Source organism: Electrona antarctica, assembly GCF_951216825.1.
Source record: "Electrona antarctica genome assembly, chromosome: 15".
NCBI lineage: Eukaryota > Metazoa > Chordata > Actinopteri > Myctophiformes > Myctophidae > Electrona > Electrona antarctica.
In genome coordinates, this window is record NC_136796.1 from 8,521,261 (window position 1) to 8,548,049 (window position 26,789).

General features: G+C 43.6%; 1 protein-coding gene across 1 annotated transcript in view; it reads right to left on the minus strand.

Annotated features, from left to right (window-relative positions):
- Positions 1-2,424, minus strand: part of LOC306938735 (uncharacterized protein) — a 55,103-nt gene extending 52,679 nt beyond the window's left edge. The window contains exons 1-2 of the mRNA XM_079523002.1: positions 2,303-2,424; positions 2,079-2,150 (exon numbers count right to left, since the gene is read on the minus strand). Of these exons, the coding sequence (XP_079379128.1) occupies positions 2,079-2,150; positions 2,303-2,329 (99 nt within the window). The 5' untranslated portion in view covers positions 2,330-2,424. The remainder of the gene's footprint in view (positions 1-2,078; positions 2,151-2,302) is intronic.
- Positions 2,425-26,789: the final 24,365 nt, after the last annotated feature.

Sequence of the window (26,789 nt, forward strand, 5' to 3'; positions counted from 1 at the left end):
TACTGTAGCCTAATCTACAGCAGGCCGATGTCTTTCTGGAGTTACGGTATGTGCAATCTCCTCGTTTAATAAACCCGACGCGTCGCTCGAATGCCAATGTACCGTGCCAGCGCAAGTGGGAACCGCATCGGAGATAGGTAGGCTACCCAGCCAGCCCACCACCACCAGTGCCCAGCCACTGCAGCGACTGCGAGGCAATCTAACGTGCGGTGCATGGTCAGTTGGTCACGGACGGACCACAGTGATAGAGAGAGGCAGACAGACAGGACAGGAGGAGCACCTATGCAAAACAGCAGCGTGTGTGTGCCTATTTGTTATTTAATTCATGGTTCACAGGTTCAGCCAGGTTTTCGTTCACTAATATATCTTGTTGTATATTAAATGAATAAAGACTTTAATAATTTAATATACAACACAGTGACAGTTGCTTGCAAATTGCGATATGTGCGTGCGTGCGTGCGGGGGGGTGAGGCTGGCAGCAAGGGAAGCGAAGCGAGAGGAGAAACAGACAGGGTAGTCCTACAGCTTTATTTAATTCATGCAGGTTTATTTATTTAAGATACAACAAGTTGCGTGCGTCTGTGTGTGTGTATGGGAGGGGGCAGCAAGGCAACTTAGGTGACATTCACACCAGAAAGCTTTGCTGCGATTCAAACGAATCCTGCGCATTGTCAGAAAGTGCACTTCGTGTGGCAGGTGAAACTTTTTTTCCCCTGTAACCATGGTTTCCAGGTCGTATTGCAGTTGTTCATGTCGCAAAAACGAGGGCGAGGCTTGATTTCATAGGGCGTGCCAGATAGATTTCAGCCGTCACATTTATTAACGTCGGAACGAAATTAAGGAAGAAACAGCTGTCTGCGATCACTTTGTAAATGCCGACCCGACGTGGGTGTACTACGAATCCTACACTCGAATTTGGGGCAGATTTTACACTCGATTGATAAATGAGGGCCATACTCCCTGGATGCCAACGATGAACCTCTGCCCCAAAATGTCCAGAACGGCCTGTTATAGCGCCACCAGGAGGCCGCTTTGTGCAAAACAAGTTTTTGGACAGTACACCTACAGATGTTGTCCAAACATCACGCAAATTGGTACACAGTCTCTCTAGAGCCATTCAACGAAACGGGTCTTTCAGATTTCTCAGACTCCATCCTGATTGGCTAAGATTGGCTTCCAAAGTTCGCAGGAGTGCTCAGTTTCAAACTAAATGCTGCAAATCATGAACACATCGTGTGATTTCCGTGAAATTGTGCACGCACATTCCCACTAGGCCGAGGAAGAAATGCCACATGAACATTTTCAACTCAGCCTCATGGTGGCGCTATAACTGGCCGAAAAGTGTTTTTACCTCTAACTGCACGGATCTGTGGATAACTTTGTATGCCAACTCCCTAGAGGCCAAGGAAAAACCTTTGCCTGGAATTTTTCACATCTGCTCTTTATAGCGCCACCAGGAGGCCAACATATGTAAAACACATTTTCTAATACTCCTTCAGATTTTATCCAAATTTCACGCAAATCGGTACACATGCTCTCCATAGTCATGTGATCAAGACGGGTTTGTTTGATTTCTCATAATCCACCCTCATTGGCTACGATTGGCTTCTAAACTTTTCAGGAGTAGCCCGCTTTGTACCCATTTTGTACAAATCGCCACAACTACTCAACGCAGCATCCGATTGTGGTGAAACTGTGCATGCATATTCCCACTAGGCTTGGGAAGAAATGCCACTTGACCGTTTTCAAATCAACCTCATGGTGGCGCTACAACAGGCCAAGCCGCCACACACACACACACACACACACATATATTGCTCCTAAACATTTTGCCAAACATCACACACACACACACACACTCCTATCCTCCTGGTGGAGACCTGTGCCCAGAAGGGCACTTTTTCTAGTAGTTGTTGTTGTTGTTGTTGTTAGGCTATGTATCATATCCTGCTGTCATGATAACTGCTATATAAAATGCTGTATCACTGTGTCAGCCGGACACACGCATTTAAAGTTCAGTGTCAAAAAGTTTCAAACAATCAAACTCAGTTTAATGTGATGTATAGTAGGCTACATACCTGGCGATGGTTCTTAGATCTCAGATGATACTTGAATTTTTTTAATTTTGCGGGACAGTTCACAAGACAGACCTAAAAGGGAACACGCAACAATGTTGTCAGCGACGGGAATTCAATGAAATGCGTATACACAGTGTGACACTGAAAACATTGGAAAGAGTCACCGCCGAGAGAGAGAGAAGAAATGTGAGCGAAATCACTCAAATCAGCGAATAATAGCCTACCTGGCAGAACAGTCCAGGAATATCCATGTTGAAATCTAACAGAACTGAGCCCGCTCAGCCCGGAGAAATGACCTAAACGGGAACGGGATCCGACATCATATCACAGCTGATCCGAGGAAAACTCTTTATTCCCTGCAGAGAAGCGTGGGGTAACTCACCGTAACTCTCTCTAGTCTCACTGTGCTTTGCGCTGCAGTCGCTCAAACTAGTGAACTACCATCTAGGGAGGGGACGGTGGGATAGGCCTAATAGGCGGTGCCTAGGCTAGGATGTGTGACCACTGACCATTGGGGCCGCATATCACAATTCAACATGTTTTGGAAATTCCGTTCGACTTTGTTTGCAGAGAAGTAAGTCACATTCACAACGGGAAAAGATGGCGAGCCATTTCAACCATGTCATGTGTGTTAACTTGTGACATGATATGTTATCGCTCACATTCCCATGTTGTTTTAAATTCCGCCAACAGAGGGCGCCAGATAACACAGACAGACACATTCAGTTGTCAATGCCATTGCCAGTTACAGCTGTGAAGAAGGTAATACAGGATAGAAAGGGTGTGTGCACATACTGCAGACTGTAGTCTAGTGTAGGGGAATCTGGGCACAATTAATTTGGGAAAACTGGGAACTAGAGAATATTGGGCTGGGCACCACCAGTAACAGTGGGCAGACTATGGGCACCAGACCTCAGAAGACTATAGTATACTTGCAGTTGCAGATGTGTTGTTGAGACTGTAGGTCGCATTTACTATGAAAACCTGCATCTCCCGTCCGTCCGTCCGTCCGTCCATCCGTCCGTCCGTCCGTCCATCCATCTGTCCGTCCATTAGTTAGTCACCCACGCCTCCATTATGGTCACGCCTCGTGACATCACGCACATATGTGTTATGCATGTGGTTGTGCACATCTGTGTCTATGTGTGTGCGTGGTTTTGGGTGGAGTGCCCTTTGTCCCTGTCCTTTGGTCATGTGTGCGGGAACACACCCGCGTGCATGTGTGTGCATGTGCTGTCTGCTGTCTAGGGGTGAAGAGGTCGTATAATATTAATAATGAGTATGTATTGATCCTGATCCTCTACCCAATCAACAATATGGCAGGCCTTATTGCCATTGTATCATATATAAGCAATGCTTAGATCAGACAATAACAGTTAGTATAATTCTTATTAAGCATTATACTAACTGTTATTGTCTGATCATCTCCTATAATAACCATACATGGAGAATACTGGATCATCACCTAGATCTGCATGCAATTGCAACTAGCATGCAACCAGCAACTCTACATCTGACCTCAAACCTCAAACTCCATATATGGAGCTGACCTGTTCTGACATTCCATATGTTGATCCTCCCCACCCCCTCCCCACTCCTGTTCTGACATGTTGATCTGATCATCAAACCCTGTACACTTAAGACATGCTCCATATGGCCAGTATAGAATTAATTCCATACAGTATGTTGATCTTGATCTAATTATCCTTTACATAGGAATATTCGAAAATCGAATATTAATATTTACCATCCCTACTGTACACATACATACATACACACGCATGCACGCACGCACACACACCATATATAGGAGAAAAATGTAGTAGGTTACCTTTTAATTAATATCATGTGTGTATCAGTATTACATTATCGTTATGTTCCATAATGCATATGGAATTGTATCATTGTCACAATTGGTTCTGTGTCACTGTATTGATGCAGCTCACTTATGTGGCCTCAGTATGTAGTAAGTACTCACTTCATTGACCTCTGGTGTACTAGTACATGAGGGTGTCACGTGCTCTATGTTCTCTCTGGTTCACAGAGAGGCTGAGGACATGACTTTAGTAGGCCTATGCGAGCCCAAATGTTGTAAACAGAATTCTTCTCCCTTAATCGGAACAGGCGCCCATGTTCTGAGATGGGAATTCCAGTGACTAAAGGCAGCTCTCTCTGTTTCTCAATATTACCACTTAAGATCAATCTGATCTCGGTTCATCATGACCATGACTCAGGTTGGTAATAGTGGTCTCATTGTTCAGAGAGGAGGGGCGTTCTCTGTAAACACTAATTGAGGGGGAATATATTGACCAGCGCGAGCGAAGGTTGCCTTTAGCTAACTGGCTGCGTTAACACTATCGATCTCAGCTTGGAATGGCATATCACTCTCTGTATTGTACCATGTCTTCAATAAAGATCATCCCTTATAAAGTGCCTCCGTCTACATTCTGCCTGCTAAATTGATATTCATCAATACATACAATGTACAATGTCATCATTTTCCAGCGTACACATTTGTGTAATGACTGTCAAGAAGTGTGTGTGTGGTATATACATCTAGACCTGCAAAGCATAAATATTATGTTGCCAATAGATTGAAATAGTTTATTAACAGTTTGGAGAAAAAAATCACAGGAAAGTTTAAACAATACAAGGTCTGCTAAGAGGATTTATTTTAAACCCAAGAAAGCCTATTGGCTTGTTTCCATTGGGGTGATGGCCCTGATAGTCCATAGCTATTCATGCACTCACATAGTTTCCAAGATGGCCACAGCACCAGGAGGGAGTGGGGCGGAGGTGAGCGGGTGGGGTTGACATATGCCGTTACTGGGCTGCATTACACATTCAAGACACCCGTCTTGTGTCTGTCTTGTGTCTGTGTTTAATGGCCGCTCCAATGCATTTCCAATGGAAGCCCATATGGTTTGACCAAACATTTTGTTTGATGGGGGGGAAGGCGGGCAGAACACATCCATCAAAGCTGTGTTCAGACACAAGTCAGGTGTCAGACACAAGGCAAGTGTCTTGAATGCAGCTCAGTAAGGGCATATGTCGACTCTGCCCCCACCTCCGAGGGATGGGGCCGAGAAAGGCCCTTGAATGACAGATTCTGGTAGATGGGTGAAACGTATCACAATGAAGCACAGAGACTATGAAATACGAGTGCATGTGTTTGTTCTGGATCATCTGCCTTGCATTTGAGTGCCGGATCACTGTGAAAAATCCTCCCAATGGAGTTTGATTGATTGAAAAATGTATTCACAGTTAGTAGAATGGGTAGAGTTCAAACTAAGGTATACAGGTCAATACAAAAACTGCTACGAGGATAATTGTTTACATCAGCGTCCTCCATTTTCAATTCATCAGAACATTTAAAGAGGTACAAATATACACTTATATGAAAAAAAGGAAATCATATATAAGGAAATCATATACAGTACAAAAAAAGGCAACATATGTACAGTATGGGGAAAAAAAGGTGGGGGGGACTTACTTCAACTTTTTTAGTGCCGAAATAATTTTCAGTAGCACCGAAGAAAGTTTGGTTACCACCCCCCCTCCCCGAACCTCAAATGACGTCACATTGTAGGCTCTACAGAGCCGAAACGAAAATAATGGTATGAATAGGCCCTTACTGTAAGCAAGAATTCAACACAAGAAAATACTATAATACATCAAATGCATAGAAATAGTCAAGGATCAGAACTAAGCTAAGAACCTCATCTTAGCTCAGTAGAATATCTGTACAATGAAAATAAAATATACAGTAAATGCTATTTCTACATAGTATGCTATATAATTATTATTTTTGCCTTTGCATATGCCTGCAAGGTCGTCGAGGCTAGGTCAAGTGCTATGGTCTTTAAATTTTTCCCCTTATAATGGGAGTGGATGGAACTCCCTGTCACTTGTCATGTAGGTGTGCCTGTACCTAGTCTACCTAGTACCTTGACAATTATTTGTTGACTTGAGGTCAACAGGTATTGCATTCACTGTGGTCATGTTGATTTGGTATAACGAGGGTGTCTCTCCTTTTCACTTCAGTCTGATGAAGAACGCAAGCTCCAAACGTCACAAGGCACTTTGTGAGTGCAATACAATGTGTCTGAAATGGACAACAGCACACAAGTTTTCGATTTCCGGGTCACGGCAAGGAGACAGAAAAATTGACACTGAGGCGGACATTATGCAAGGCTCTAGAGAGGAGAGTAAAGTCGACTACAAAAGGTATCTACAAACGGGCACAAGATTAAACTGTGGCTGAAGAATAAATCACCAATAAAGCACCAGTGGGTGTTATAAGAGACAACGTTAACCTAACCGGGATATTATTGCGGCTACTCTAGTCTTTTCACGTTAAGCCAGGCTTCTGCAGTTGGAATTGTGGTATATCCAAACATCGCATCCTGTCCTGCTCCCTGCTGAGGTGGGGTCTGGATTTGGTGTGAGGGAAAAGAGTGCTGGCCTGAAGCTAGGTTAATACCTGCTGCAGGTTCAGATCTGTACACACGTCCAAAATAAAAAATAAGGTTCTGGGTGCCATATCCTGCAGCTGGCACAGAGTCACTGGGGCTTAATACTGCTGATGAGGTGGGCTGGTTGATTCTGTAATCATTAAATTGCTGGCTAGTAGGGTTTGGGTTCAACATGGCGATGGAACCCGTGGTACTAGCCTGCAATTCTGAGTTTGGAATAGCGACTGTGGTTGGGGTGGTGCTGGGTTCAACCAAACTCATGTCCAGCTGTGGGTTGGAGGTAGCAGGACTGTCTTCACCTGCAGGGCTGGCTGCTGAGAACTGCTGGTTCTCGTAGTCCATTATGTCATCGACCTCGGTTTTGGTGGTCTTCATGCGATTTACAGAGGTCTGGGTGGATGTTGATGTGAGGACGACCCTAATCTCATTGGCATATTCAGGCCTTGCTTGGCTGGGAGCTAATAGGCCCATCTCTAACTGTGAGATGGGCAGATCATTGTTGACTTCAGGGGACAGGGCGTCAGCAGTCACAGAGGTCAACATAAGCGGTGGCAGGGATTGTCGAGCGCCGGACGGGGTTGACTGAAGGTCAGTCTGTGGCTCACGTTTAAGCCATGAAGAATCTATGAACGAAGGAGTGGTTGACGTCTCAGTAGTAGATGCATCTGAGACTTGATGTGTTGGAGAGCACTCGCACTGCATTTGTGAAGCCTCACAGTGCAGCACTTGAGAAACCAGAGTTGTAGGTGCTGATGTGGGTTCTACTTTCACTCTGGCCACTTGGTTTTGGGGAGAGGGACACTGGGTCTGGGTGGCAGTTGAGACGTTTGAACAAGGACCTGAAGGGCCGTCACATGTGCCACTGACATCAGGAGACTTCGAAATTCTTCTCCGTTTGGCCGCCTCTGCATCTCCATTCGATGACACGTAATCCAAAGCATGTTTCACTGTTTTTGTCATTTCCGACACACACACACACACACACACACACACACACACACACACACACACACACACACACACACACACACACACACACCCACCCACCTTAGGATATATACCAGCCCTAGGTAGGCAACCTGGCTCCGAGGTACCCACTTTTCTAGTTTTGACATATCACATACCCTTGATAAATCATTAATGTAAATAAGAAATAAATGTGGCCCAAGAGATATCAACATCTTATATTGTGTCAGTCACTATCAGAGAATCGATTCCATTAAAACATCTGGGTTAGCCTATATCAGAAACATGTTGTGTTCCAGTATAAGTGTCAGTATTTACCAGTATGTCCAGAGAAACAGTGATGGGTGTGGTCTTCCTGTTTCACCTCCTGTTTAATGGTGACTGGAAACAGCAGAGAGACAATTAGACCATTTCGTTTTATATTCAACATTGTTGGGACTTGGGAGTAATGTTGACCTCACTCACACACCTGTTATGTTTGATTTGGGAGTGTTCAGGGTTGGGAGACACTCAACAGAAGGCAGAACAACGACATGTCCATCTCATTCTAACATTGTTTTAGTGGAACATAAAGCTTGTCTGTAGATGGAGAGGTTCTCACCTGGTGGTTGTTGGTCAGCAGGTGGACAGGAGGAGACAGGACAGGAGGACACGCTTAGGACACGCATCACAAACTACACAATAAATTGGAGAAAAAAGGGTAAGAGCAAAAACAGACAAACTAGACAATATTAAGTAGCCTTGAGCTGTCTTTACAGGTTAGTGTATGAGTGTATGTACAGTACAACATCAAAATTATCTCACAACCATGAGTAGCCCCCTGCAAAAATACATAATAAAAAAGTTCAGGTGACTCCACTGAGCACATTGCGTCACGTTGTGTTTGGAATTTGGACGGCATCAAAAAATGAACCAGGGCGAATGGCTGACGTGGCTGACGCCGTCCAAACGCTGTTCAAACGCAACTTGGCAGTGGAGCACCCTTCATTGATTAAAAAGGGAACATTCCCTGCGTTGACAATGACGCAACACTGGCGGACAGCCGATGGCTCCAGTAGAGCGTCTCTCTCAGTCTTACCTGGTTACCATCCACTTGGTAAAAATGCTCTTGATTCCAGAAAGCAATTATACGAGGAGGAAGCGTCTCCTAAACACAGACATACAGAAGTCATTATATTGGGAAGTGTCTCCTAAACACAGAAGTCATTTCAAGCTGCAGTTCATTACAGCCACTTCTGAACAGTGAACAGTATTTGTAAATGTTTAAGGCCCTGCCAAATGGAAAGCAGAACTGGAACAGTGAGCCCATGGGAACACAGTGCGTACCATTTATAGAATATATGTTTTTGACACTGACGAAGGCCTGCGCGCCAAAACGCGTTTGTCTGTCTGGTATGACTGCTGCTGCGGAGCACTTTGATCATTAAACAAAGACTCTTACTCGACTGGATGTGCGGATTTTATTCATTTTCTATATGTTCATTTTGAATCTGCACCCAGCACACGCCTGAAACTATATGAAACTGTCTGAGTAGCGGGCCTTTTCCCTTGAAGTAGAATATATATATATTCATTATATTACAAATGAGGAGCCAAGTAATATAATATATATTTTTGAGGGGCGCTAGCCCCTCCTATACAGGTTTAATGTTTGTTTTTAGTTCAATGTTTGTTTTAAAAACGCCATTGACAATGAAGGGAAAATTTACGTCATCTTGTCCCTAACACAAACATTAAATCCCATTAACAATAAAGAGAATTTAATGTTTGTTTTTAGTTCAATGTTTGTTTTAAAAACGCCATTGACAATGAAGGGAAAAATACACATCATCTTGTCCCTAACACAAACATAAAATGCCATTATGTTTTGTCACTGTTTGTTTTTCATCACCATTACATCACCTACTCAACATGAGTTAGACTTTAATATATTAGCGCCCCTCACTTCACACGGGTGTGATTTTTTTAATTAAAAACACCACAAATTGCTACATATCTGTCATTTTGGGGACAAAAAAGAATTCCAAGGCTACCTACTGCAATTGAGCTGTGCATGCTCAGTCTATTACATAAAAATTGTCATATTATGTGAGAGTAGAGGTCACTGACCTGGGGATCGATGCTGGTGATGTGTCCAGGTGCTCTCTGACTTGTACCAGAGTACTGGGGAGCCATGGGTCGTGTGCCACAGTCATGAGGAGTCTGCTGCATTGTACCAGGGTCTGGAGGAGCCTGCTGCCGTTCCCTGGAACCCTCAGGAGCCCCTTGCTGCTTGACAGAGTCTTCAGGAGTCACTGGCTGTGTCATGTGGCCCTGAGGATCTGGCTGTATTCTGGTCCTAGTCCTGGTGTCATGAGGATCCCTTGGCGCTATCCTGGAGTCATGAGATGCCCTTTCCCGTGTCTTGGGGTCCTGGGAACTCTCTAGCTGGACATCACAGCTCTGTGGACTTTCTGGCTGGGTGTCAGTGGGGGATGTCATGTGGCCCAGAGGATCCCATGGCTGCTTCCTGGAATTATGATGAGTACTCGACTGTGTCCTGGAGTCTTGACGAGCCCCAGTCTGTGTCCTGGAGTAATGAAGAGCCCTTGGCGGTATCCTGGTGTCCTGAGCTGCCCTTTGCCGTGTCCTGGGGTCCTGGGGACTCTCTAGCTGAACATCACAGCTCTGTGGTCTGTCTGGCTGGGTGTCATTGGGTGAGGTGTGCATTTGTGAGGCTTGTGAGCCACTGGCCAGTGGGCTTCGATTTGTTCCATTAACTGGTGGTTGTATACCAGGGTGTTGAGGTGCTTTCTGAGCCATGGGTCGTGTGCCACAGTCATGAGGAGTCTGCAGCCTGGCACCAGATTCCTGGGGAGCCTGCTGCCTTTCCCTGGAACCCTGAGGAGCCCCTTGCTGTTTGACAGAGTCTTCAGGAGCCGCTGGCTGTGTCCTGATGTTCATGGGAGCCCCTTGCTGTTTGACAGAGTCATGAGGAGACCCTGACTGTGTCCTGGAGTCATGAGGAGACCCTGACTGTGTCCTGGAGTCATGAGGAGATGATGACTGTGTCCTGGAGTCCTGAGTCTGTGTCCTAGAGTCCTGAGGAGCTCTTGTCTGCCTCCTGACGTCCTGAGACAGTGTCCTATGGTCCTGAGGAGCCAATGGCGCTATCCTGGAGTAATGAGATGCCCTTTCCCGTGTCTTGGGGTCCTGGGAACCCTCTCGCTGAACATCACAACTCTGTGGACTTTCTGGCTGGGTGTCAGTGGGGGATGTCATGTGGCCCAGAGGACCCCTTGGCTGCTTCCTGGAATTATGATGAGTACTCGACTGTGTCCTGGAGTCTTGACGAGCCCCAGGCTGTGTCCTGGAGTCTTGACGAGCCCCAGTCTGTGTCCTGGAGTAATGAAGAGCCCTTGGCGGTATCCTGGTGTCCTGAGCTGCCCTTTGCCGTGTCCTGGGGTCCTGGGAACTCTCTAGCTGGACATCACAGCTCTGTGGACTTTCTGGCTGGGTGTCAGTGGGGGATGTCATGTGGCCCAGAGGATCCCTTGGCTGCTTCCTGGAATTATGATGAGTACTCGACTGTGTCCTGGAGTCTTGACGAGCCCCAGGCTGTGTCCTGGTGTCATGAGGAGCCCTTGGCTTTGCCCTGGTGTCGTGAGCTTCCCTTTGCTGTGTTTTGGGGTCCTGAGAACTCTCTAGCTGAACATCGCAGCTCTGCTGACTTTCTGGCTGGGTGTCGGTTGGTGAGGTGTGCATTGGTGAGGACTGTGAGCCAGTGGCCAGTGGGCTTAGACTTGTTTCATTATCTATGGATAGAGGGAATACACATAGTTTCATTGTATAGATATTCTCTACTGTTAGACAGATGTTAGGTTCTTAGCTTGCTATGTATTTGATGTATAACCATGTATTGTTCTTGCTTACTGTAAATCGGTCTGGATTAAGAGCGTCTGCTAATTGCCTAAATTGTAATTGTAAATTGCAGATAAACGATGATAGGTTAAAGGTATATTCAGTGATTCACTTAATTCAAATATCACTTATTTTTTTGTTTTGTTGTGATAATCCCCCCTACTATAGTGTGCTGACCATATAAGGAGTTCCTCCCTGTCCCCAGTTAACCCCTGGGGGTCAAAAAAACGTAGGTTTCGTTTTTGGCTAGGTGGCCCAGCCTTTATCCAATCAGGATAGAGAGGGGCCTTCCGCCAATCATGATCGAGCGGGGGCGGGCCTTGGTGTGTGTGCTGTTGGCCTGTCGCGTGTCCCCCCACTGTAGTGTGTGCATGTGCACATCTTGTTACCGGGGCAGACTGGGGTTTTTTTCCAAATCACCCAAATCACTGAATGCTCCTTTAAAAACAGAAACTGGGAAAGGCTATTGTGAACCTATGAAATGTGTATTTTGTTGATCACATGAATATAGAGTGTACCAATTCACCCTTTGTCAAGTCCCGCCCATGGTTGTGCCCCGCCTCTTCGCAACCATTGGTTGCTGTTTTGTGGTTGGACAAAAATCCATTCTCTCCATCCACTAACATTGAAATAACCTGTTTTTCAGTTGCTTCGTATTGATATTCTGTGCGTTCAATTCTTATTTTAAACTTATTTTAAAAGGAACATCACGGTGCAGCATGGTGACTGGGCATATCATGTTTGTTTTTAGTTGTTTCCAAAAATGATGTCAAATTCAACATAAACAAGGCGGAACCAGGGCAAGTCAGAAAGAGCCTGCTGGTTAGTCAGTCAGGGACCAATCAGAAGTCTGACAAAGGGTGAATTTGCGTGATGTATGGAATGGATGAAATGTCTACGAGTATTGTGTTAAGAAATGTGTTTTGCAAAAATTGGCCTCATGGTGGTGCTATAATAGGCCATTCTGGAAAATCATTCTTAAAGCATAGGTTTGTCATTGGCAACCAGGGAGTGTGTGTGCACAGTTTGGCATCTACTGGGCCAACGGTTCCGGAGATTAGCTGTACAGACGGACACACACATGGACGGACGGACACAAACATACTCTCCCCCATGCCTTCGGCCTGGTGAAGACAATGACAACTAGAAGTGACCCTCGGGGCACAGGTCTCCACCAGGATTGATATTTGGATCAAATCTGAAGGACCAATATTAAAAAAGTGTTCCACATAAGTGGGCCTCCTGGTGGCACTCAATAAGGCAGAATTGAAAAATGCAGGCCAGATGTTTTTCCTTGGGCTGTAGGGCTCACATTGTGAGCTTATAGATTTGATTTAAAAAAAGCTAAGAATATAATGAAATGGCTAAAATATACTGACCCACTGTAGGTCCATTGTATTTGGAATAGCTGGTGGATATTGGCGTTTCTGCAGGACTGCTCCCACAGGTAGATGCGGGAGACAGGACTGTGGCCGGTGAAGAGAGCAGCTGTGTGTCTCTCTTCTGTGTTGTATCATCATGGCCGGTCATGGAGGCATCTTTGGTAGTTTGACAGGCAGTGGTGTGGGTTTTGGTTCCAGTCACAGATGTCTCTGTAAGTTGTTGGTTAGTTGTTGTTTTCCTAGCAGTTTTGGACGTTTTGGACACGACTTTGTTGGTTGGCGATGCACTGGAGTTAGACTGGGATTCCGCATCGCTGAGTCGTTGTCCCCCTGCCCCTGGGCTGGCGTGTCCACTCCTTCGCCTTTTCCTGCTCTTCATTTCATCGTTGAGGTCTCTCCAAACTTTTGACGTGGTGTCCTTTCTGGTCACACCCCTTTCTGTTCCGGCCTCTTCTCCCTCATGAGCCTTTCGGGTTTCTTTGCCATTTTCAGTCTTTTGTCTTTCTGTACGTTGTTTCCGAGTGTTTCTGTCCACACTGATGCTTGTGCCGGCTCTACGTTCCATGTTTCTGAGTGGGACACGCTTCTTCTCATCAGGTTTATGGACATGGGAATCTTTCTCAGGCACTGCTTCCTTTTCCACTGGAATGGTCTGTGGAGTGTGGCCATTCACATCTGGACGCTGTGGAGTGTGGTCATTCACTGGACGTCCTTTGTCAGCATCTCTCTCAGGCATCTTGGTCATTTTGTCGCTCCCAACGTCTTTGTCAATCTCCTTACGAGTTTCTGTAGGGACTGAGAAACAACATGAGATTATGCCGGCGATGGGATACAAAAGTAAATCAATCAATCAATCAATCAATCAATCAATCAGTTGCATATTTGCAGTCCAAACAAACCAATTATGCATGTTAGAGCAAACACCTCTTTACTGAGTATTGCAGATTATGCAGAACACATTGAAACACATTGGTTACATATAGGACAGTAGAAGTAGTAACAAGGCAGGTCCATCTTACCAATCAGCTCAGTCAATACTATGCTCTCAAAGCACTCTCTCACGCCGGTCTCTCCATCCGAGCTTCTGCTCCTGCTTATATAGTTTTCTTGTACTTTAGTCTGCTTGTACCCTGGCTAGGTTTTGACGTGTGATGCTAAATGTCAAATATTCCTGACGCGTGATTGATTGATTGATTGAAGCGTGATGCTAAATGTCAGATATTCCGCGTATTACATATTACGTATCTCAGAGGGCTTCAGCAAAGAGAGGCAGAAACACGCAAAACCTATGGTACTGAGTCTATGATGTTCAGGTTAGTTTTAACTGGTCGTTCGTAAATAAGCCACACTCAGCACACTCTATGACATCACTACCCAGTGCACTAAAAAAAAAAGAGCACATTTCCGGTGCGTATTTCCGAACGCACACTTTCAGTCTCACTGTAGACGTGTTCTGTGCATCCTGATTGTTCTATACGTCTGATTGTACATAACATTTAAATTACAGTCACATCGAGCATAAAACTTGAACACTCGAAAACCTGAACCTGAGCATTTCAGTCCTAAGAGCCAGTGGACCAAAACATTTGTCTTGTCTTACCCGACTTATTTCCCGCTGGAATAAGGTGTCCTTGAGCCTCCATCTCCATGACCACTGGAACAGATAAGACATTTCTTCACATGGGGACACATACTGATTATAAATTGCAGATAATAGGTATACTACTGTATATAGATAGACATAATACCACCTCTGGTGAAGAGACTTGGTGTATTGTACTGATTTCAATCTGTCTACAATGTGTCTTCACTGTGTTGTTAGACTATACAACCATAGCTATCCGAATACCCTGGCTGTATTAGAATAGTAAGAGTCTTTGAAATAATGGAAATAATGGTCTGTGCTCCGCTGAGAACATTTTCTTGTCATCTATGTTTTTATACAACAGCAGGTGGACCATCTGAACACTTTCTCTCATATGCCCAGTGTTGCATCGCTGATTTTACCTTTGGTGGTAGGCTACGCTATTTTAAAGGACAACTTTAGTTTTTTTCAACCAAGGTTCATGTTTTAGGTTGTTATTAGGGAAAGTAAAAGATGAATTGTTTTTCATTTGCTGCTTTCTTTCGTTTTAGAGATTTTAGCTATTTTTGACAGGGGGGCGGGGGCATTCGAACATAAATATATATATTTTTTACACAATTTTATAGCGATTATTTTTTTATTATTTACTATAGTCCTACTAGACCCCAGGAAATTACATCTGGCCACAAAAGATCACAGGATGAACTGAATGTGAAGGGGGTACTATAGGGGGATGCCATACTGTGTTGTATGGCTCAACATTGTTTGTCACCCCTTCACATTCAGTAGATCCTGTGATCTTTTGTGGCCAGATGTAATTTCCTGGGGTCTAGTAGGACTGTAGTAAATAATACAAAAATGAATCGCTATAAAATTGTGTAAAAAAAATACATATTTAGCCTCATGTTCGAATGCCCCCGCCCCCCTGTCAAAAATTCCCTAAAATGAACAAAAGCAGCAAATGAAAAACAAATAACACTCATCTTTTACTTTCTCTAATAACAACCTAAAACATGAACCTTGAAACATGAAAACTAAAGTTGTCCTTTAAAGACGCCACACGCACGTTTCTAAACACCTACACTACAGGTCACACAATATGGGCCATTGATATGCATCTAGGCTCATTCCTATGTTAATGCACTGGTGTGACACTCGGCAGCCCTTGTATACTTTGTTGAGGTGAGAAATTAAGGGTTGTTTGTAATCGATGCATGTGCGTGTGCATGCTGAGTCCTCCTGAAAAATCTTTGGGGGGACGGAGTGGTACTGCGTGGCGATGACAAATGCAACACTGCATTTATGCCCATAATAACCACACTCACCATTTTTATAGGTATTTAATGGACCGTGTAGGCCGCTCAGTGTCACATTCTGTAAGATACAAAACAGAGAGATTAGTGTATCTTGAAATGGAACAGAATGCTACGTTAAATTAATCATATCTAGACTAGAGTGTACCTTTATAGGACCAGTGGAGCGGATTTCCGCATCCTGCTTTGCCAAGTTCAGCGACATGTCAGGGATTTTGTTTGCCTGCGCGCACGCACACACACACACACACACACACACACACACACACACACACACACACACACACACACACACACACACACACACACACACACACACACACACACACACACACACACACACACACACACAGTTTTCAGCACATGCTAACATTGCAGAATGTACTTCCAGCATCATTTGATTACATTTTTCAAAGACAAACGTGGCCTTTTGCAGATACACAGTGTAAATTATACCCCCCCCCCACATATATATCCTAAGCCTAGCCTAATATCCCCCCTGGCCAAGGGGATTCTTGGCCTATTAGATGTTTGGTTTCCTATGCGATAGACGAGGGTTCAACGTCTGGTAGTTGCATACTCACCAGAAACGCTGTGCGGTGTTCAAAACTGAATACGTGGGCATTGAAGTCAAGTTCTTTCAGTAGCGTCTCACAGAGCAAACATAAGGATTTGGATGGTCCACTGCCAGTTTTGTATTGAACCATATACTGCCGACCTGGTAGGGAAGACAATCAGTCAAAATCATCTAAACAAGTCCACCAGACTACTATGCAGTAGGTACAGTGTTACGTATATGAACATACAGAAACATACATTATATTCTAATAAGATCTTTGTTGGGAAAGACTGGAGACTGTAATTAGATTGGGAAAGAGCTGGAGACTGTAATTAGATCTGGTTGGGAGCCAAGTAGAGTTTAATGTAAGCCAGGGTTCCCCAATTAACTTTCCTCAAGGGCCATATTTTGACTAGGGTACCAGGCTGGTGTTGATTACATTCACAGAGCTAATCAAGCTCTGAGTTCAGGGGAAGGGGCTATTCACATACATGCACTCATGTGCACATACCTGTACAACCACTGCCATAATGTATACATACACACACTGTCATATAGGGCTATGGGCCATGGTTTTGTTGAGGAGAGACAGAAATATCCAGAGGCATAGACTAGAGATGGTCTCATGCAGTTATGTTTATTGAAGTCATATACATATTAGAGAAGTAGAATACATGCTTGCCAAGACAAAGCTGGGTTATGTTCTCCTGTTAGCTCTAGTTCGTACATCGCCCTAACATTTTATTACTCCAGTTATGTAACCAGTTCCTTCTAGAACAGTGATGGAGCACTCATCGTCCTTTGCTAAATTATGTGTTTACCAGACTTTGAGTCTCCACTGCCAAGAACAGATGCCTTCCATCCCAAGGGTCCTTTCCTTCTTCAACCAATAACAATACCATAACAGGACATAGTGAAATGGAGACATGCTAGGAGTCACGCACACAGGAAAACAAGATAGCGGGGCAATTCTAAGTGCACACGCGAATGTCTGTGTGTACAAGTACAATAACCTGAGTGTACAAATACAGTATAAGTTCATATAGATATTAGTCATCTACAGTATTCTGATCACGGTTTATTGCAATGAGAACGTATAGATTACCCAATCGTTTCTCAAAGTGGTTGCCGTGGCACCCTAGTGACACAAGTCCATGGGGTGCCTCAGAATACATATTTGGGATTTATCAATGTGTCTTGCATTTTTCTTGGTGCGTTCTTTTTCAGTCTACGTCAATACACCAAGCCTCTTCACCAAATATCTTCAAGCTCAACTATTGTGATGTTCCCCCCAGAATAGGGATGCTGGGGTTTAACTGGTTGACCGAAGTACTTAAAGTCCTGCTACATAAATAAATGTACTGTAAGTTGCGCATTTACTATGAAAACGTGCAATGCCCATGTCTCGTGACATCACTATGACATCTGATGTCATAGTAAATGCGATCTGCTGTTGCAATTTTAAGCCCATGGAGATCCAATATTGGCCAGCAACTCCACGTCTGACCTCAAACCTCAAACCCTTAGATCTCCATATATGGATATATGTCAGAACCTGTTCTGACATTCCATATGTTGATCCTTCCCCATCCATCCTTCCTCTTTAATGTCTCCCTTTTGACTGATAATACCTGTCCATTCAAACTCTAGACGGGCCTGTCCCAAAGTTATTAGTGCCCGGCAGCCGGCGAAAACTAGAGTTCTCAACAGGCCCGAAAATTAAGGCCCGGCCCTCATCAAACCCTGTAAACTCAAGAGAATGTCCCCGCTACCACCCTTAGATTTCCATATTTGGAGCTGACCTGTTCTGACATTCCATATGTTGATCATGCTCCTTGTATGGCCTATGGCTTCTCCCTAGCCCTTTTTCGGATATTTGGACAGGATACATGCAACGGACATTCAAAAGAATAAAAATAAAATAAAAAAAATGGAAATGTTTGTTTGTGTATGTACTGTATGCCCAGCATTCCGAAAGTAGAACTGAACTGAACTGAACTGAACTGAACTGAACTGAACTGAACTGAACTGAACTGAACTGAACTGAACTGAACTGAACTGAACTGAACTGAACTGAACTGAATATGGCCAGTACAGAATTCATTCCATGTTGATCTGACCCCCCATGCCAAAGCACCAGCGCTCGGCCAGCTGTCATGTGTGCACGCAACCTCGCTTCTCGCCCTTAGGCGTCTTACTGGTAATAGTGCTTGTTGTCTACAACCCTTTTGAGCGATTGAAGTGGTACTCACCCAGCTGAGGACATTCATGGCTGCCCTGTAGCTCATCAAGTGTGGCGATCTTTAGAACTATGCATACACACATACAAAACAGAAAATGTCATAATAAAACACCACAAACATTATTTTAGATAAATGAACGGGAGGCAAGCACATAACGCTAATAAAATTAACTAACCTTCACGGGTCCCTGGTAAGTAATTATCAAGCACGTTGCAGACTGTAAACGAATCATTAGAAACCATTAAAGTAGGGTAGAGGTGGGCCTCAGACAGACCCCATCTGACAAACACCAGTATGTTTGACACCGATGCCCGTAGGCTACTCACCTTTCCGATAGTCATTGTCACTGATCATGTTGACAATCCTCCTTGGAAGATCAATTAGCTGAATAAATAAATACAAATAAAATAAATGTCAATGTTTTACAGTACCGACAACTACATTTATATAGCGCCTTCATCGAAAGCGCTTTACAGAGATATATACTAGTACTGTACTAGTATGTAATATCATTGTCATGAGGCCTACTGTATGTATGGGCTGGTATGTATGTATTGCTCTTGTTGCCGGGCAGAAGTCTGGATTTACCTCTCACCCATATTTACCAGTTTCAGCTTTACCCCAGTTACACTCACGCATAACATACATACAGTACATGTCATGTCATATAAGAGATGAACCGTGGAGATAGTCCGGCAGCCGACAGGCTTCTTTTGTTTAAAGCGGGAAATGTAGTATATAGTCTTTTTTATTGGCCTAAAATATTGTCTATATACAGTATACATTCATGAATCCACTTGCTGACCGGCTGTTAGTATTGGGCAATCTTTTTTATAGGGGTTTCTTGTGACCCTACCATTAATATCCTATGGCTGGCAAAACATGTCAAATTTTCCTTTTGCTTTAAGTAGCATGTGACATGTCAAACTAGGGGTTTTTCATGATTCTGAATCCATTCCAAGCATTAGTTTTGCACAAAATACACTCCTTGGGCTAAAAGCAGCCATAGCCACTTGCCCAAATGTGCCCAAAATGTGCTGACCTCATCACATTTTGCATGATGTCTATGGCCGTTTTTAGCCCAAGGAGTGTATTTTGTGCAAAACTAATGCTTGGAATGGATTCAGAATCATGAAAACCCCCTAGTTTGACATGTCACATGCTACTTAAAGCAAAAGGAAAGTTTGACATTTTTGACATTTTGCCTGCCATAGGATGTTAATGGTAGGGTCACAAGAAACCCCTATAAAAAAAAATTGCCCAATACGTTCAGCCGGTCAGCAAGTGGATTCATGAATGTATATATAGACAATATTTTAGGCCAATAAAAAAAGACTATATACCAAATTTCCCACCCGTCCACCTCGGCTGCCGGAGAGCATACACATACTATCAGTGACGCACAGGGGTATATCAGGAAACTGACCTCGGAATACCTCATATGTACTTCTTCATGTGTGGAATGTCTATGGGAATATGTGTGTATTTGTGTAAACTGTCTGAGCAGTCATCTTGATTGATTGATTGAAAATTTTATTAACAGTTTGCAGAATTACAGTACATTTCGAGCACAAACTCAATACAAAGGCTGTTAACTGTGAGTGGACGACCCAATTAAGCATTACACTTGTTTACAACAGGGTCCACCATGTTCAATTCATCAAAACATTAAGAGACGTACAAATAGACACTTCTATATAGACAAAGAACAGTACAGGAATTCATCATAATGGAGGTAAAAAGGGAAAAGAAACATATACAGTGAGGGGAAAAGTGGGGGGGGGGGGGGGGTTCGGGGCGTGAGGCCAAGTAGGAGCCTGACCAGTTTGTTTTGGGAGGTCTGGAGCCTAGTTTTAAGGGCCTTTGAGGTGCTGTGGTACCAGGAGGTGCATGCATAGTCAAAGAAGCCTTGTACAAGGGCTCCTGTTAAGGTCTTCAAGGTGTTTTTGTCGACCAGTGAGGAGATCCTGTAAAGGAATCTTGTTCTTTGGTTGACTTTTTTGATTACGTTGGTGGCCATTTTATCACCGGAAAGATTAGCCTCCAGGATGGAACCTAGGTAGGTAATTTCATCTTTACGTGTGATAACATTGTCACCCACTCTAACCAAGAAGCCATTTGCCTTGCTGAGATTACTATTAGATCCAAAGAGAATGGATTCCGTTTTTCCCAGGTGTAAAGATAGTTTGTTATCAGCGAGCCAGGTGCAGATACTACCGAGTTCAGAGCTGAGGGCATTTTCAACCTGCAGTTTGTCCCTGTCCGAGACCAGCAGTGCTGAGTCATCTGCGAACAGGAACAAGTTGCAGTCACAAGCTGAAGTCATGTCGTTTACATATATTAGGAACAGTAGAGGCCCTAGTATGCTTCCTTGTGGAACGCCACAGCTCACTGGGAGGGGGGGGGGGACAGTGTTCCGTTCACTTCCACCATCTGTTCTCTCCCCTCCAGGTAGGATTGCATCCAGCTCACTGATGTGCTATCGAAACCAATTGCTTTTAGCTTGTTAACCAGTATGGAGTGGTTCACGGTGTCAAAAGCCTTTTGGAGGTCCAGCATGACCATGCCGCAGTATTTGCCAGCGTCCACCTCTTGTTTCCAATTTGAATAGAATGACTCGGTCCAATACAAACTGGATAATAAATAAACTCTGAATTAATTTATACAATTCTAATATCTCTAAGCCTGTTATTATCATTAGCTATGTGAAAGACAACATTGCAATGTTATGATTGATGACCTGATAAAAATGTAATAACATCAAAATGTCTTTCCTGCCTTGCACCGTGCTACATTAAAGGAAAGGTGTGGAACCTCCTTTTAATCACTATCAGACCTTACGTAAGGATCAATGACGTGACCACTGACCAGTTTGCTTTGTTTGCCATTTTACCTTCAGCACCATGTGTTCAGGTCCCTGAGCGTTCTCCTCCTCCCAGGCCAGTGATTCTAGGGCTTCGTAACGTCTTTTCCCTTTTCCATTCCAGCCAGATAACCGCGCAGGACTCTGGTGCATCTAGAGCACACATTGAACCAAAAGAGAACAAATGGAAAGTCCCATGGTGTTATTATCCCGCTATACAATGACAATGTATTGAAATAGCAATTACTGTTATTACTGATAAATAGAAGAAACACTGGTCGGTTGAATGATATGGTCTATACCATGGTCCTGAATTAAGTTATTAAAGGTAGTGGAACATGTGTGCAATGTACTTATCTCAAACACGACTCTCAAATTAGTTACGACACAATAGTATAGTATGACGTGCACGCACGCACGCACGCACACACGCACGCATGCACAGTCACACAGTCACACACACACACACACACACACACACACACACACACACACACACACACACACACACACACACACACACACACACTTTTGTCAACACAAATCAAAACCTATATGCAACCAAAAAGTAACCGAAACAAATGATTCACCAGAGTCTGTTTGATGTGATCCATTTGACGCAGATGGCCTCTGAACGTGGATGCAGAGAACGTCTTCTCGCAAACATGGCACGCGCAATAAGCACTGACTGTAGCTCGGGTGCTGATACACATCACAACATGAAGAAGACCTTGCAAAAAGAAAATGCTCCATGCATCATTATTGAAGGACAAGAGTCATTTGTGTGTGCAACTGTGTACCTTTTCACTTCATCAGGGTCAGTAATGTAATAATGTGATGTATAGCTCTTGAATGGCACCAATCACATCACTGATTCTACCACTCACCGATGACTGGTTCAGCCCGCTTATCACTCTTGATGTCCAGGATTTCATTCAAGATATTACTGTAGAACTGTGCTGTAGGATGAAAACAAGACATTACTGTAGAACGTTACTGTAAGATGAAAACGAGCTTCAATTTAGCTTTACTGGCTACAGTTGATGCAGAGGTGCTGCCTTCAAGATCATGGATCAAGATCATCATTACACACACCCGGCGCGGAGCCGTGGACAGGGGAAAAAAACCCATTGAAGACTCAATTCCGGTTTGAAATCCATAATGGTGTATGGACATAAATTAAAATGCATCATTATGTGCTTTCCACCATGGACAGTGCTGACTACTATACAACTCAAGGGTCCATTTGTTTACCAACTCTTCATCAATTAGCAGCTGGGCACCACCTAGAACCCCCTCAAGGACTACTGGTGGTCCCCGGCCCGGACCACTGTTGAAAACCACTGCTCAAGCATGGTGTGCATTTGACTCCAGTCTAACTATGTATACATGAGCCTCTTTCTTTCTTTCTTTCTTTCTTTCTTTCTTTCTTATGTACTCTCCACAATAATAGAGGGTATGCGCATGCTTAAAGTGAATGGCACATCGAGTGGCAAATCGAGTGGCAAAGGAACATGCAAAGTTTAACATGTTGTTTAATGCAATCAGATAGGACTTTTCTGTTTGGATGCATGGGTTGTCAAGGCTAGAAAGTAGTTTTTATCCACTCAGTAGGCGTTCCTGCATAACTTCCTGGTTTAATGATGATGTCACGCGCATACTCTCTATAGTACAACACGTAGAACAAGTAGAAAATAATAAATCATACCTGGTTCATGCTCCACTTCATCTGCTGTGATTGAGGGTTAAGAATAAACAAGATGCATTAATGTGACATACAGTACATGTGGTTAGCAACAGACCATGATATATAACTATTAATATATTATAGTACCTTCTGTCCCAAAGATGGTCTTCATTCTCTGTGGATGGACAGAAATATAGACACCGCACCGACACACGCAAACACCGACACACACACCGACACACCGACACACACACACACCGACACACACACACACACACACACACACACACACACACACACACACACACACACACACACACACACACACACACACACACACACACACACACACACACAGTCAGTTAAGTTCAATTTCTGGTCAAGTAAAATCATTCATATTCTTGAGCAACTTGAGTGAACATATGCAAATATGTCTCACCTTCTTGTGTTTATATTCTTTCACATGAGAAACATATTGTGATGTTATCTCAAATTTCATATTGCAGACCTGATTGAGAGTCAAAATAAGTAAAATAAAAAAAATATTAGCGTCACATTTACAATTATCGTACAGCGTACTTTATAGAATTATAGAAAGAGGCAAGCAATGCCAAAACAGTGTGGCGATGATGTCCAGATTATGGTGGTGAGAACAGAATTCATATTCACCTGGCAGTGCAGAGTGCAAAACATGACCGGATGATTTGCTGTGAAAACGAAATATACACACACATATATGAGTATGCAGATGTTAAAGTGATGCGTGTGTGTGCATGCGCATGTGCGTTACACACACACACACACACACACACACACACACACACACACACACACACACACACACACACACACACACACACACACACACACACACACACACACACACACACACACACACACACACACACACACACACACACACACACACACACACACCTTCCAGCTTGGAGACTGTAGCCTCTGTATTGGTACACTGTTGTGCTGTCATTTCACCACCAGGGGCCTCAGCAATAGCTTTAAAAATGATATTAAAGCAAAACAAATCACAAATTGGGATAAAGACACCCCTTCACAAAAAATAGCTATATATACTTGATTCCACCTATTTGCCTCTTGTAAAGGAGATTAATAATGAATCCATGTTTTATTATGATATTCTATTATCTTATGTGTATGTAATAATAATATTAATGTAATAATAATAGATTTTATTTATATCCTCAGAATCTCATGGTGCTACAGTAGGCAAATGCATCCAATAAAAAGAAGGAACATCCCACCACTATAAACATCTAAGAAATGGAAATGGTTTCCAGATGTGCTGAATAAACACAAAGTGTTTATTTGACCCGAGCTCCCAGTGGAGTGTCTCTGATTGTGGGAAATGTACTCTGTCGCTGGTGACTTCCTTGTATTGTTTTCAGACGTGCTGAATAAACACAAAGTCAGGGGTTTGCGTGTGAGCACTTGGCCTGAGGGCTCAGTGGAAATGTCTCTGATTCTGGGAAACGGGGCTCATGGAAAAGACTGTTTATAGTCATGCTTGGTGTTTCATGTGTGTTATTTATTTTGAGTGTTTCAGAGTTTATGGACGACACCCTCATTCCACCAGCATTACATTTCTATCTACTTATTTCCTTAAAGGACAACTTTGGGGTTTTTTTTCCAACCAAGGCTCATGTTTTAGGTTGTTATTATAGAAAATAAAAGATGAGTGTAAAATCTTTTTCATTTGCTGCTTTCTTTCGTTTTAACGATTTTAGCTTGACAGGGGCGGGGCATTCAAACGAGTGGCTAAATATGTAAAAAAAAAAAACGGGTTTACGGAAATTTCATTATTATGATTTACTATAGTCCTACTAGACACCAGGAAATTACCTCTGGCCACAAAAGATCACGAGATCTATTGAATGTGAAGGGGGAGGTGACAAACTGACATATTGAGCCTATGACACACAGTATGGCAGAACCCTAATAGTCAGCTGTACGTTCAGATACACAGAAAACAACTACTGTCAAGAGTGCCAGGATATGACTTTCACAGTATTGGATTCACCTCACTAGATTAGATTGTGGCCGATGAATTGACTACAAAGGACCCCAATGGAAACAAGCCGTAGGCTTTCTTGGGTTTAAAATCCTCTTATCAGACCTTGTATTGAACTGTACTTTCCTGTGCTTTTTTTAATATATTTTGATTTTTGCAAACTGCTAATAAAGTATTCAATCAATGAAAAAAAAAAAAAAAAAACTACGGTCACCAGATTCCTGGGGTCTAGTACGACTATAGTAAAAACGGCGTAAAAAATGGTACCAAAAAAAGACATATTTAGCCACTTGTTCGAATGCCCCCGAAAACGAAAGAAAGCAGAACATGAAAAAACTGTAACCCTGATCTTTTACTTTATCTAATAACAACCTAAAACATGAACCTTGGTTGAAAAAACTAAAGTTGTCTTTTAACGTTCATTTTCTTTCAATAATAACCCTCATCGAACTTGACGTTGTGGTTCTCCGACTACAGGTAGTTAAATAGTATCTCTGAGTGCATGGAAGGACTGGGATCCTGTTACTTCTACTCCATTCAGAGGCAAATATTGTAATTTTACTCCTTTTACTTACATCACCCACTTCAGCCCAATTATACATTTCGGCCATTTGAAAATAGCCAATCTATGAGATCTATAAGGTTTTTATATTTGAAAACTTGTGAAATGGGACATTGTGGCAAACTGGTTCCGGTTCCTCAATGTCCGGTTCCGAATCCCAACCCTAATAACCCCGAGACCAGAAAGTCCACCCTTTTTTTGGGTGCATACTGTTGAGCCTGCAAGCTTACCACGTGTGGCCGTGCTGGACGACTGGTGCTGGGGTGCCTGTGACCGCAAGGGTCTCCGAACAACCAGGGGTGTCTGTGACTGCGAGGGTATTTGAGTTGCTGGTGGACTCTGCGACTGCAAAGATGTCTGGGACTGCGAGGGTCTCTGAGTTGCTGATGGACTCTGCGACTGCGAAGATGTCTGCGACTGCGAGGGTCTCTGAGTTGCTGGTGGACTCTGCGACTGCGAAGATGTCTGTGACCGCGAGGGTATCTGAGTTGCTGGTGGACTCTGCGACTGCGAAGATGTATGTGACCGCGAGGGTCTCTGAGTTGCTGGTGGAGTCAGTGACTGCGAAGATGTCTGCGACCGCGAGGGTCCCTGAGTGGCTGGCGGCTCCTGAAGAAAACAACCCATCAAAAACAATAAAGCGGTTGCTTGTTTGACAGTGATCATGCGGCTGCCACAAGTGTATTGATGAAGACATATACAACTTACAAATAACTCTGGATTCCTCTGGGCCACAGAGCCATTTCTCTGCTTATTTGAAGGATCCGCTTTGTAAGATGTTCTTCCTAAAACAAAAAGGTCTAAAGTGTCATCCAGGCATCCATATCATGGTCAAGTCCCTATAACCTGCTGAATCCAAATTTAGTTTGATACAAAGATATTTTACATCACATGGTTCCAATTTGGTTGCTGTGCCACTTGAGTTTTGTTGCGACTGTAGGTCGCAGATTATTATGAAAACCTGCTAAACCTGTCTGCCGCTCCATCAAAGTCAGGCCACCATATACGGCCGTCAGTCCATCACACCTCGTGACATGTCACGTCACCATATATGGCCGTCAGTCCATCACGCCTTGTGACACGCTCCAAATATGGCCGTCACCATATATGAATATCACGACACTGACCT